The 14,925-nt window shown below is 31.3% G+C and overlaps 1 protein-coding gene across 4 annotated transcripts in view; it reads left to right on the top strand.

Moving 5' to 3' along the window:
* Positions 1-14,925, top strand: part of LOC130446578 (lachesin-like) — a 105,522-nt gene that overhangs the window by 78,867 nt on the left and 11,730 nt on the right. For all 4 annotated transcript variants that reach the window (XM_056782930.1, XM_056782931.1, XM_056782933.1 and 1 more), the window contains exons 4-6: positions 5,990-6,197; positions 8,123-8,278; positions 14,582-14,710. In XM_056782930.1, the coding sequence (XP_056638908.1) occupies positions 5,990-6,197; positions 8,123-8,278; positions 14,582-14,710 (493 nt within the window). The remainder of the gene's footprint in view (positions 1-5,989; positions 6,198-8,122; positions 8,279-14,581; positions 14,711-14,925) is intronic.

Here is a 14,925-nt window from a genome sequence, read left to right on the forward strand (position 1 = left end):
AGCAATTTCCCAAAGATAAATATACAGTTCTGCCATCTTTCGGCTCTAAAATATTAACTAAGTATACTCCATCTCGCAAGCGAGCAGATAACTGAATATTTAGAATATTTAAGTGATTTACAAATGTATCTTACGTCGTTTATCACATTATTATACCAGTAATTTTAATTTATATAAAATAAATAATTGTTAACATATATCAAGACGATTTATAAGTTTTTCCCACTACGAAAAAACCGTAGCGATTAGAATTAATGACCATAACCTAAAAATATGACTAAGAAGACACATTGAAATGACAAATGACAGAAATGTCAATATTTAACAAAATTATCAAGGAAGAGATTAAAATATAAAGAAATTTGAGTTTAAAGTTTGCTTTTAGTTGATGTCAGTCGTTATAGCGAAGTTAAAAATCGTTATAATTCAACGTACATGTAATAAGTGATCGGATATTAATAAAACGGCCATATTGTTTCTGTTAAGAAAAGCGCGCGAAATTTAAAAATGTTAACTTCGTTTTATACACTCGCAAACTATGTTTTACTGTTATAGATTGATCTTTATTCATTTACAAGAGATCTCTGCATATACGGGGTGTCTTAAAACTATTTCAATAGTTAGTGGGAGGAGACGAAGGGGCGTTTACTAGCGCATCTTTGATTATTAGGGTACAGATATAATATTGAATATCAAAGTCAAAATGAGAGCTTTAAACTGTTCGTAGTTAAGTTGATGTATTCAACAAAACAACTGCAACGCAACTTTCGATCATGGTCACGTAGAATCGATTGCAAACGATCTTCATTCGAGTCATCTCGTACTATAGCAAAAATTAAACAAGTATACAGAATGTCCGGAATTAGATATTATCAGAAATGGTTTACAGAGTAGAAGGCAATTTCCAATAAATATGCTTTCAAATTATTGCGGAATACGGAAAAAAATGATTAAGATTTAAATTCAATTGGCGAGTGATTGTGCATTTTTTTTCATTGTGAAATATTGAGCTTTTAACTAATTCTAAACGGGCAACAGTATTTCTGGAATTGGAGAATCGTGTTTACGATTTAAGCAAACGAATAACAAGGAAGAGTTAGAATTTTTAATCTTTTTAAGAAGTCTAAGATTTTCAAGTATACGAATACATTTATTAGATTCTAGTGATTTGAATCACTGGAAGTTTTATCGCTGATCACTTTGTAATAATTGTTTATTTAACTAGTAAACATATATACAGGTAGATATGGATATAATGATAACAGAAACCACTGAAACATACATGTAAACACATGTGTATATCGTTTAGTAGCATTAACAAAATAAATAACAATTAGATACTACAACATGGTAGTTGTTTTACTCCCAATTTCCATTTATATCCACCAAATAACCACCATTCGAATCTATTGCAATAGTACGAACGACATATTCAACGTATAATCAAATAAACGCACCCTACAGAACCGTATTTAGTTTAGAATTACAAAAGTTTTTCATTTTTCAAATTATTTATAATACGTAGTAGTTTGTATGAATACAATTTGCTTATTTTAAAACTAAATCATAAAGTAAAATCTTTATTTCATTCTTTTTATCATTGGAAGTGAAGTAACAAAATTTTGAGGAATTACGTCTAGAAAAATAAAATGAAAAATTAAAATTTATTAATTATCGTAACGAAATTGTACAATTCAAGACTATTTTATATCTTCGGTTATGTAATTTTGGATGATATTATGTTAAACTAGAAGAAATGAGGAAAATTTCGTAACCATATTCGGATCGTTTGATTAAATAACTCGGATACGGTTCTGTTTAACGAAATAACTGTGATTCCAAATAATTTTCCTAATAACTGCAACAACACTAATATAGAGCTAAAGTTTTAATGGAACCATTTATCCCTTGTTCAATCTGGCGTTACAAAATGGTTAATTGGAAAATGTACGCCCAAACATCGTCTAAGGGCGTCATGACGCGGTTGTCCGGAGGATAACTAAGTTACGCCCCTGGCGTTTAATGTACTGAACGAAATTGGGGTCCGTATGCTCAGTCTTTTCTGGCTTTTTCAATATATGATGTTAATATTCCTTAATTTGGAAACGAGGAAAATTCTGCTCGTTTCTGAATTATAAATATTCAATTTTCGATGCTTTATAGGTCTTTGTAAACAAACCAAATCCAACGAAAGTACGAGGAAATGGTCAGCTGAGAAAATCTGACACATAACCTCAAACAAAACATTGATAAGTTATCTCGTACACACCCAATTATTTTTTTCCTCCAAATCAAAAATAAATTGCGAGTTCTACACCTGTAAAATCAGAACTTTTAGTTTTAGTTTTTGAACAAAATTTTAGGAGAAACCAAAGACGAAATCAAATAAAAATTTTTGATATAATGATCATTTGAATCCAGTTTAAACAAAAATAGGTAAACGCCAATGGGCTAAATTAAAACCCTGTAGGGATAGAAACATTCAAAATTAGAAAATAATATTCGTATTAAATTTTTGAACAATGCACAATAAAAGGATCGATAAACATGTTTATCGAATTTGTGATACTATGGAATATGAAATAATATAAAAATAATTCTCTATTTGATTCCATTTCATTGAACTGCAATTTGATATTGGTAGAGATTAGAGTCCATTTTAGATCCTTGATTTATGCATTCAAATCCAGCATAACAAGGAAAGGGTTTGTTCAATTAAATCATTCTATAATATAATCCTTCTATTAATTAAGTTACATCCTTCATAAAACTTGAAACTTAGTAGTTTATACAAAGTAAAAATCCTTCTAATAATGTTTAAATTTCGATAAAATATCAACTATTTTGTCAATTCTAGAAGAGCTAATTTTGAAATTTAATTACATATTGACTTTCAATCAATGATGACACCGAATTCTGTCTAACATATCAAGAATGATTCTCTTAAAGTAATTTAGTGTCGCATTCGAAAAAAAAATGGAAATGATATTCGTATCTTTACTGTAGACTAGCATAAAATGATATTATTTGCCAAATTGCTAAAATTGATATGCCATAGATAAAGATCAAAGTTGTTCATAATCTCGTGTGAAAAGTTCATTAATATTTGCGTAAAAGAAGAAAAATCTCATCTTAAAGAGGTTTTAGATCAACACTAGGGCTGCATCTTGTTAACTACTACCAAACAAAACTACCAACCCCATCTATATATTAGTCTCTAGCTTCGTAAATGACAAACATCAATTCCGATCTTGAAAACATTCTGGAATGAGTTGGAAGCAATCTGATTGAGATTGATGCAACTAAAAACCAGGTTGCTGTTCTTGCAAAGACATTCGCTTGTTCTAGTCGAATTAGCTAAGGCAGCTTCACAAAACCTTAACACCAAAGAGCTTCATACTTCGTAACAGCTTCCAATCCTCTACAAGGTCCAGATTAGTTCATTTTGGCATTGCTGGTTGCGGTTCTTGCAAAGAAATTCGCTTGTTGTAGCCGAATTAGCTATGGTAGCTTCACAAAACCTTAACACCAAGAAGCTTCAATCTTCGTAACAGCTTCCAATCCTATACAAGATCCAAATTAGTTCATTTTGGCATTGCTGGCTGCTGTTCTTGCAAAGAAATTCGCTTGTTGTAGCCGAATTAACTATGGTAGCTTCATAAAACCTTAGGACCAAAAAGCTTCATACTTCGTAACAGATTCCAATCTTCTTCAAGGTCCAGATTAGTTAATCTTGATATTGCTCACACATTTGAAGCTCATAAACATTGCGTCTGTCTGCAGATGTCTATGCTTGAATCTATCTATGGCTATGATTTAAAGACAAAACTGCATCAAAAATATCGACTCACGAACATAATTGAAGTTATTTTATATATTTTCTTCGATACAGGAAGAAATAGGTCTATCAAATATAAAGACTGCTTTCTTTTTTAACACTTCCACGTATTTTTTGAAAGTTTTTCTTGGTTTATCAGTTTTCGGTTCTGATCCACATTTTTATACACCAGATTTAGTACAAAGTGACTTCTGATTTTACTGAAAATGAAATATAATCACATATAAGATCTTTCAGAAATATAACGTTCCAGGAATGGTTTTAGACATGGGTTCGATAGTATTTTGAAGTGATATTTCGAAATTGACATCTTCCTTATATGCAAATGAAGATTACTTTTAATAAAAAATTAGCCTCATAGATAGTGAGTTTGCATAATTTCTTTAGACTGTTTTCTGTATCCTTACAGCAGATATTTACCGAAAATCTAAAAGCGTGTTTTGAGGCATTTTACAAGGAAGTTAAAAAACATTAAGGAGCGCGGGTTTTTTGGGAAGGCGGTAGTGCGAAGAACTCGTGCGTCGCATATCAGATTCGTCTAATGCCGCCGGCAAGAGGCGGTAGCAAAGGTATCGATAACTAGGTCAAAAGGGCAATAAACGGTACTAGGTTAACGGAATGTATTCAAACGAGATGTTTCGGAAGTTTTAAATGAAACATTTTCAGTGTTAATGAATTTATTAATACGTATAACAATAAATTTATTTCTTTGTAAAAAAAATTAACAAGTTTCTATATCATTTTACTATTCTATTATTATTGAATCATCGTTTTATTCAAGTTAAAATCTCGGGAGCATCGTTTCAGTTAGCTACGTAGTTGATTTTATTTTCTTTTCGACGCTTTTATTGTTTATACACTAATGTTATTATTTTAAAAGCGATCGTGGCGGAATCAATCCGATAGGCACGTACCGACGCCGCCTTCTCCACGAAATGAAAATTTCTCGTTTCTGATATGATTGGGGCTTCGGATTTGAAACAAAACACTAAGAAAACAAAACATAACGGTTATATCGCCATTTTCTTATAAATAACAAGTTTTTCATATCGATTATCTTTAATAAGTCGAAAGGATAATGGAAAATTGTGTGTTACTGGTAGAAAAACATAATTCGAAAAAAGTTTTCGATAAAAAGAAATTTATCAATTGATAATCGTTCTCTATAATCTAAGGATCTATAGTCTAGATTTAACAGACACGATTTGTTTAGCGATACAACAAATGATACTTCCCATAAATTTGTTTTTATGTGTGATTCTCATAGAGGGCACTAGTTACACGGTTTATACCAAGTAGTATTTAATTTTTCCAATATTAGAACTCGATACTATATACTGCTTATATTAACTGATGCTGGTATAAAATATTAATGAAGTTATTAATTATTATTATTAATTAGTGAGCAGTATTGATAGAATATATAGAGAGGATACATTTAAAAAAATTAAGATTGGAATTTTGTTCTTTAAAATTAAATAAGTATGAGCACTGAGCTATTAGAGGTTTTAGTGTGAAAAAAATAACAATTTGATGATCAAATATGATGATTCTGATAGCGTGTTTCGATCTATATTAGTCAATTTTATCTATGAATGTACTTACTTAATAAAATTACAAAGATCTTTAATTTCAACTCGGTATTCACATCAGACAAATTTTCGGACCAATTCGTAAGCGAAACTCCAGAAATTCACTCGAGGGAGTATTATTCCGGATAATTCAATTTGGCCCGTTATGAGATATGCCCGAGAAAGACATTTTTTTCTCTCTCTTTTCGGTCTATTAAAGGACGTGTCATCGTCGGAATATTCTACAAGATAAAAATAAAAACGAGTCACTTTCCAATTTGCAGACTCCCTATCGTTGACACACTGTGACTAAAAGGTATACTCTATATATAGAAGCGCACAAACTCTTCTTCTCGAATACTCAAAATCATAGAAACCGAGCACGTAGTTTTGCCACTTGAAACGCATACACTATAGGAAAAAAAAGGTAAAGAAGAGTTGGAATACTGCAGGGAAAAATCGAGTTTACTTATTTGTACTTTTTGAAAAACCTCATTCAAGAAACTATAATCTAATATACAGGGTATGGAAAAGATTTATGTTTGAATGAAGATTTTCATTTTTTTTGTTTTTATTCCAGGTGGCTTGGGTTCGCGTCGACACCCAAACTATTCTATCCATTCATCATAACGTAATAACCCAAAATCCTCGTATATCTCTATCGTACAATGATCATAGATCTTGGTATTTACATATCAAGAACGTACAAGAAGTCGATAGGGGATGGTACATGTGTCAAGTTAATACTGACCCGATGCGTTCCAGACAAGGATATCTACAAGTTGTCGGTAAGTTTTTATAAGTGAATCAGCTGTTTTTTGTTTTAAAACGTTTTAAATCGAGTAGAAAATTGATAAAACAGTAAAAAAAACCATCATTTGTAGATTTTGTATATCGCATTAATTATAAAACCAGCCACTAACTTGGTTATCTATTCGAAAATTCCTAGAGGAAACGTGAAACGTCGGAAAAGCTCTTAGGAATACATGTAAATGAAAATGAAATATTACTGAATAAAGTTCGTATTTTCAGAGAATAATAGCAGATAATGTGAACGATGTGAATTTCTATTCGAGACAAAAAATAAACACAAACTCATTCAGCATGGAGTAATTCTCTATTTTATAGTCTTGTTTTTTGGAAATTTTATTTTTTAACACTACTAATATGATATGGGAATTTAATCTGACAATCAAAAACCTGGAATTCACTTCAATATCTTCGGTGATTAGAAATTTTTCGTGTTTTTTGTAGACTTTCAACCTCCGAGCTGTTTTAAAACCTTTTTCAAAATTGTAAATAAACTTTCTTCTCTACAATTGGATATAGATAGACGAAAATAATTATTTTTCATTTGTTTTTTTTTATTCGATTTAATCCGTATAGCTTTCCTAGTAGAAAAACAGTCGTATTTCTTTTGAAAAATGTGAAAATCTGCAACGGAATGCCGATGGTTGGCGTAATGTATTTCGGTGTAAGATGCACTCTGTTTTCTGTTAGTAAAGAATCGACATATATGAAAAATAAAATAAACTTACAAATTTAATATCTGGATGAAAGCCAAGCTTCTCTATACACAAAGGACTGTTATTTCAACATTTTCTCTTTCGTTATTATAACAAAATGAAACTACTAGAATTAGAAATTTCATCAAATTACTTTTATATGTAATGAAATTAACGATTTTGATAAGTTTATAAAGATATACAATTTGTTTTAATTGTTACATATAAATTTAATAATTGTTTACTGTTTATATGGAACAACAAGTTTTAATTACAAGGATGTTACCAAAAGTATTTGGTCTGACCTAGAGATCGTGATAGTTGTCTAACAAAAAAGAAAATTGTCGCCTCGACTTAATTACCAGAAAAAAAAAAGAGATCGTGATCTACAGGGAAACAATCACATAATATCATAGTGCATCAGCTCAAAACGTTATTAAAACTCTATAAAAATATACGAAGATGGTTCTAGATCATAGATACACCCGATCTAACTTGGGGAATAATCCAAAAATTCGGTACATCGCATATCAACTGAAAATTTGGATCTGAGAAAGCTGTGCGCGTTTGATCGCAATTTTTGGCCATATAGGAAACGTGTATTGTGCTAAATATAATTTTTTTCAAAATTTTTGTGTTTACTTTTGTTCTGGGACCATCCATGAATTAACCTTCTTCAATGTGAAAATCTCTACCTTCAATTTCTTCCCAATATAATCTGAGATATATGAAATTTGAGTTATAATTTTATATAGATCAATCAAAAGATATCAAAAAAGTTATTTATGTGAGATTTGTATGAACTTTCCTTGTTTTTATATTTAAATCAAATCATAAGTGAACTTTGCCAATAAAAAAATATTTCTTATTTAATATATTGAAACAATTGTTTAATAAATATGAGAATTTTGAACTCTCAAAGTAGATTTTCAATCACCAAATTTCAATCTTCTTAATAATTTCTTCCATAACTAACCAGAAAAATCGTTCACAATATACAATGTTGATTCAAATATATAGTATTTTTAGAAAATATCCTTTTTGTGGACTGTATCTTTATTTTTTTTATCACTTGAATCAACAAACTTTTATTATTATTCATGTTTAAACAAGGAGAGACTGAAACTTTGCGATGTTGCCAATTGTTGAAGTGTATCCAACAGTCTTATTATTTAAATAAACGTTAATTATTGATGATTTTCTTCCAGTTCCTCCTAGTATTATTGACAAAGAAACCAGCTCTGATATGGTGGTACTAGAATCAACGAATGTCAGTTTGACGTGTAAAGCCACCGGATATCCTGAACCGTATGTGATGTGGAGGAGAGAAGACGGGGAGGATATCCGTTATAACGGAGAAAATGGTAATTATCATTAAATTATTCATTAATCAGACATTTAATTAACTAATTTTTTATTTTTATATCGAAATTTTGATCTCATTTACCTAATATCTGAAAGGACATCAAAGCTGGAATGATAAAAAAGCGAATTTAATGAAATTGCCGAGGATTTAAATACTCGGGAAATCAGAATAAATTTAATAGACTAAACGGGGCGAATATCAGCACGACCCATCACCAGAAACCAAGTATTAGGGTAAAGTAACGGCATCAATTCCAGAGAGAGGACACAAGCTTGATAAAGACCAAAACTGTATAAGTATTTGGAAATTTTTTGCATATCTTCAAATTTTATTGAAACATAATTAACGTAATCGTTTGAAAGCCCCAAATGAAACGTAGTTTTAACCCTGGAACATACCTCAGGATGTCACATCGAAAAAGTTTAGCATTGAGAAAAAACTCACCTCAATAATAAACTGTAAAAGTTAATTGGATCAAAATTCCATACAAGAAATGATTAAAAATGTCATTAAATAGTATACGGATAGATTAAAATCAGTAGGCGGAACTTGAATAGGAATTTTCGGGTATAGAACCAAACAGTTTGAAAATTTGGACTGCGCAGCAAGAATTTTTCAAAAAGAAATTAATGCAATTGAAAAGAGTGTTCAGTTCAATTTAGAGGGATCATCATCATGTCCGATAGAGCTTTAATATTATGAAATCTAAACTCATTCGAGATTGCTCAGAAAAATTAAAATAAGCTAGACAAGAGAAATAAAATTATCCCATAATGTAAAAAGTAGTTAGGAGCAAAACTGATTATTGGAACAACCTACAAGGACTGAGACAGGCAAAAACTCTTCTGGGAAACTATAAACAAAGAAGATCTGCAGAATGTATCAAGCTAAGTAAGAATTATCTACGAATACTAATAGGAATTCTATCGGTGCACCTGAAGATGCTAGGACTAAACCTCTTTCCACGGAGATCTCTGGTAATTGGAGCCATGCCATATTCTAGACTTTTTGAAAGGGGATTAACTGTAAACACAGGGCTCTCCAGTTCTGTCAGCAAGAAAATGGGACACAACATTGACTAATGAATGATAAATCTACAAGGCAATTCCTTTTTGCACTATTCTTTGTCAAAAGAAAAGCTTTCAAATAAAGTTCAACTGATATAACTAAAATTACTAACTTTCTTTTCAAGAAACAACATATTATAAATCAAAAGCTCGAAAATTAGTTAGGAGCAAAACTGATTATTGGACCAACCTACAAGGACTGAGACAGCAAAAGCTCTTCTGGGAAACTATAAACAAAGAAGATCTGCAGAATGTATCAAGCTAAGTGAGAATTATCTACGAATACTAATAGGAATTCTATCGGTGCACCTGAAGATGCTAGGACTAAACCTCTGTCCACGGAGATCTCTGGTAATTGGAACCATGCCATATTCTAGACTTTTTGAAAGGGGATTAACTGTAAACACAGGGCTCTCCAGTTCTGTCAGCAAGAAAATGGGACACAACATTGACTAATGAATGATAAATCTACAAGGCAATTCCTTTTTGCACTATTCTTTGTCAAAAGAAAAGCTTTCAAATAAAGTTCAACTGATATAACTAAAATTACTAACTTTCTTTTCAAGAAACAACATATTATAAATCAAAAGCTCGAAAATTAGTTAGGAGCAAAACTGATTATTGGAACAACCTACAAGGACTGAGACAGGCGAAAACTCTTCTGGGAAACTATAAACAAAGAAGATCTGCAGAATGTATCAAGCTAAGTAAGAATTATCTACGAATACTAATAGGAATTCTATCGGTGCACCTGAAGATGCTAGGACTAAACCTCTTTCCACGGAGATCTCTGGTAATTGGAGCCATGCCATATTCTAGACTTTTTGAAAGGGGATTAACTGTAAACACAGGGCTCTCCAGTTCTGTCAGCAAGAAAATGGGACACAACATTGACTAATGAATGATAAATCTACAAGGCAATTCCTTTTTGCACTATTCTTTGTCAAAAGAAAAGCTTTCAAATAAAGTTCAACTGATATAACTAAAATTACTAACTTTCTTTTCAAGAAACAACATATTATAAATCAAAAGCTCGAAAATTAGTTAGGAGCAAAACTGATTATTGGAACAACCTACAAGGACTGAGACAGGCAAAAACTCTTCTGGGAAACTATAAACAAAGAAGATCTGCAGAATGTATCAAGCTAAGTAAGAATTATCTACGAATACTAATAGGAATTCTATCGGTGCACCTGAAGATGCTAGGACTAAACCTCTTTCCACGGAGATCTCTGGTAATTGGAGCCATGCCATATTCTAGACTTTTTGAAAGGGGATTAACTGTAAACACAGGGCTCTCCAGTTCTGTCAGCAAGAAAATGGGACACAACATTGACTAATGAATGATAAATCTACAAGGCAATTCCTTTTTGCACTATTCTTTGTCAAAAGAAAAGCTTTCAAATAAAGTTCAACTGATATAACTAAAATTACTAACTTTCTTTTCAAGAAACAACATATTATAAATCAAAAGCTCGAAAATTAGTTAGGAGCAAAACTGATTATTGGAACAACCTACAAGGACTGAGACAGGCAAAAACTCTTCTGGGAAACTATAAACAAAGAAGATCTGCAGAATGTATCAAGCTAAGTGAGAATTATCTACGAATACTAATAGGAATTCTATCGGTGCACCTGAAGATGCTAGGACTAAACCTCTTTCCACGGAGATCTCTGGTAATTGGAGCCATGCCATATTCTAGACTTTTTGAAAGGGGATTAACTGTAAACACAGGGCTCTCCAGTTCTGTCAGCAAGAAAATGGGACACAACATTGACTAATGAATGATAAATCTACAAGGCAATTCCTTTTTGCACTATTCTTTGTCAAAAGAAAAGCTTTCAAATAAAGTTCAACTGATATAACTAAAATTACTAACTTTCTTTTCAAGAAACAACATATTATAAATCAAAAGCTCGAAAATTAGTTAGGAGCAAAACTGATTATTGGAACAACCTACAAGGACTGAGACAGGCAAAAACTCTTCTGGGAAACTATAAACAAAGAAGATCTGCAGAATGTATCAAGCTAAGTAAGAATTATCTACGAATACTAATAGGAATTCTATCGGTGCACCTGAAGATGCTAGGACTAAACCTCTTTCCACGGAGATCTCTGGTAATTGGAGCCATGCCATATTCTAGACTTTTTGAAAGGGGATTAACTGTAAACACAGGGCTCTCCAGTTCTGTCAGCAAGAAAATGGGACACAACATTGACTAATGAATGATAAATCTACAAGGCAATTCCTTTTTGCACTATTCTTTGTCAAAAGAAAAGCTTTCAAATAAAGTTCAACTGATATAACTAAAATTACTAACTTTCTTTTCAAGAAACAACATATTATAAATCAAAAGCTCGAAAATTAGTTAGGAGCAAAACTGATTATTGGAACAACCTACAAGGACTGAGACAGGCAAAAACTCTTCTGGGAAACTATAAACAAAGAAGATCTGCAGAATGTATCAAGCTAAGTGAGAATTATCTACGAATACTAATAGGAATTCTATCGGTGCACCTGAAGATGCTAGGACTAAACCTCTGTCCACGGAGATCTCTGGTAATTGGAGCCATGCCATATTCTAGACTTTTTGAAAGGGGATTAACTGTAAACACAGGGCTCTCCAGTTCTGTCAGCAAGAAAATGGGACACAACATTGACTAATGAATGATAAATCTACAAGGCAATTCCTTTTTGCACTATTCTTTGTCAAAAGAAAAGCTTTCAAATAAAGTTCAACTGATATAACTAAAATTACTAACTTTCTTTTCAAGAAACAACATATTATAAATCAAAAGCTCGAAAATTAGTTAGGAGCAAAACTGATTATTGGAACAACCTACAAGGACTGAGACAGGCGAAAACTCTTCTGGGAAACTATAAACAAAGAAGATCTGCAGAATGTATCAAGCTAAGTAAGAATTATCTACGAATACTAATAGGAATTCTATCGGTGCACCTGAAGATGCTAGGACTAAACCTCTTTCCACGGAGATCTCTGGTAATTGGAGCCATGCCATATTCTAGACTTTTTGAAAGGGGATTAACTGTAAACACAGGGCTCTCCAGTTCTGTCAGCAAGAAAATGGGACACAACATTGACTAATGAATGATAAATCTACAAGGCAATTCCTTTTTGCACTATTCTTTGTCAAAAGAAAAGCTTTCAAATAAAGTTCAACTGATATAACTAAAATTACTAACTTTCTTTTCAAGAAACAACATATTATAAATCAAAAGCTCGAAAATTAGTTAGGAGCAAAACTGATTATTGTACCAACCTACAAGGACTGAGACAGCAAAAGCTCTTCTGGGAAACTATAAACAAAGAAGATCTGCAGAATGTATCAACCTAAGTAAGAATTATCCACGAATACTAGTAGGAGTTCTATCGGTGCACCTGAAGATGCTAGGACTAAACCTCTTTCCACGGAGATCTCTGGTAATTGGAGCCATGCCATATTCTAGACTTTTTGAAAGGGGATTAACTGTAAACACAGGGCTCTCCAGTTCTGTCAGCAAGAAAATGGGACACAACATTGACTAATGAATGATAAATCTACAAGGCAATTCCTTTTTGCACTATTCTTTGTCAAAAGAAAAGCTTTCAAATAAAGTTCAACTGATATAACTAAAATTACTAACTTTCTTTTCAAGAAACAACATATTATAAATCAAAAGCTCGAAAATTAGGGATATTGACGATTAAAAAGTATAAGATAAATATTGTATTTAAATTTAAAACTAAAGTTTTAGAGTTAATAATTTTTTTTTCTTCTAATACACATATTTACAAACGGTTTTTTTTCTTTTTAGAGATATATTTTCCTTTGAAACTTTTCGACTTTTATTGTATTTTTTTCCTTTTGAATCTGCACATTCCTTCGAATTGGAAATCGGGAGAATCTGAATTCATTTGGTATTACGAATCGACGGGTATTCGAAAAGGAAACTAATGATTTTCGGATTGTTGAATGTTTGTATATGAAAAAGAATTTATACATAAAATCTAACTCATTCACGTCAAATCGACTATTGGTGATGATCATTCAGAAAAATACAAATAAAAATTTTTAGAAATATGAGGTTTAGTTATAAAAACAGATTTTTATCACTTGTAAACTGGTTTCACAAATTAAAAGGTTTCTAGTTCAGTCTCAAATCTGTACAAAAGGTAATTTGTTAATTATTAATTCTTAAAATCCTAAAATCATTTGTAAAAAATTAGTAGTTGTTATATAAATATAAAATGAAGATGTAGTAATCTATCAATAATTTTTGAAAGAAGCTTTGATTTCAAGCTTAACATCCATTTTACACACAATGAATTCAACACTGAAGTTGATTTATTACTAAAAATACAATACACACCTGATGAATTATTCAAACGTAAAATATGCTTTTTTCAAAGAAAATCTGATAGCATAACTTTCCATTCACTCATTCTAATGTTCAAATTTATATTTTTTTTATTACACCATATTACACTCGACTCAAAAAACTTTTAAACGTTATTTTGATTGGCGATGCTGTTGTGAATATATCAAATTTTACATTGACATAATGGGTTTGACATTTTTGATGACGTCTATAATATCGTGACAGATGACAAATCATGATCTAGAGGAGCCAAATCAAGGAAATAACTGGAGATGTCGCTTTTGTCCTAATAGTTGAAACAAAAACGTTTTTGAACATTTAAAACATCGAATTGATAATTATGTCAACATAAAATATAAATTATAGTTTCATGTAGATAATTTCTGTATGTCTCGTCATAAAAGTATGTTTTGTGATACGTTCATATAACGTTCATTTTCAAATTTAATTTGATTATGCATTAGATTGATGCAGAAACAATAAAAACCTATTCCAACAAACACAAAGTGATAATTTAATTAATTAAAATTCAATAGCACAAAAACAGTACTTCCAATCCATATATTTATATATGGATTATATATGAAATTTATGTAATTATGATTTTTTTATGCAAAATTCATGAATAAAAGCACGAATAACAACTTATTGGGGTCATAAATCAATCTGTAATGAATTAGTTCAATTCGATCATTTGCTGGTTCAATATAATAATAATAAACTTTTATATCTGTTTATATATTAATTTTCATTCGAAAGCGAAAGTATTTGGTAGAACAAAAAACAAGATTCTAGATCACATTATTTTGGTTAGGTTGGGTTTTATATAAAATTTATTGCGTTTGGTTTCAGTAAACGTTGTGGATGGCGAGATTCTATTTATAACCAAAGTGAGTCGACTGCATATGGCTGTTTATCTTTGTATAGCCTCAAATGGAGTTCCTCCATCTATAAGCAAAAGAGTGCAGCTCAAAGTTCAATGTAAGTATATTTAAGAGTAGTTATCCGTCATAATCATTTGAAACTTTGGTGGATAGATCGATAGCTTCTAGTTCTCGGTTGAGAATTAGAACTTAGAGCCCATAGAAAAAAGGTATCGCATCCAAAAAATTGATATTTTGGCAAAACTCTAGAAGCGACTTCAAACATCTAAGAATTTGAAATTCTGGTGAATGCGTCGATGAATGAAGCTCCCG

The sequence above is a fragment of the Diorhabda sublineata genome, chromosome 7 (genome assembly GCF_026230105.1).
Source record: "Diorhabda sublineata isolate icDioSubl1.1 chromosome 7, icDioSubl1.1, whole genome shotgun sequence".
Classification (NCBI taxonomy): Eukaryota; Metazoa; Arthropoda; class Insecta; order Coleoptera; family Chrysomelidae; genus Diorhabda; species Diorhabda sublineata.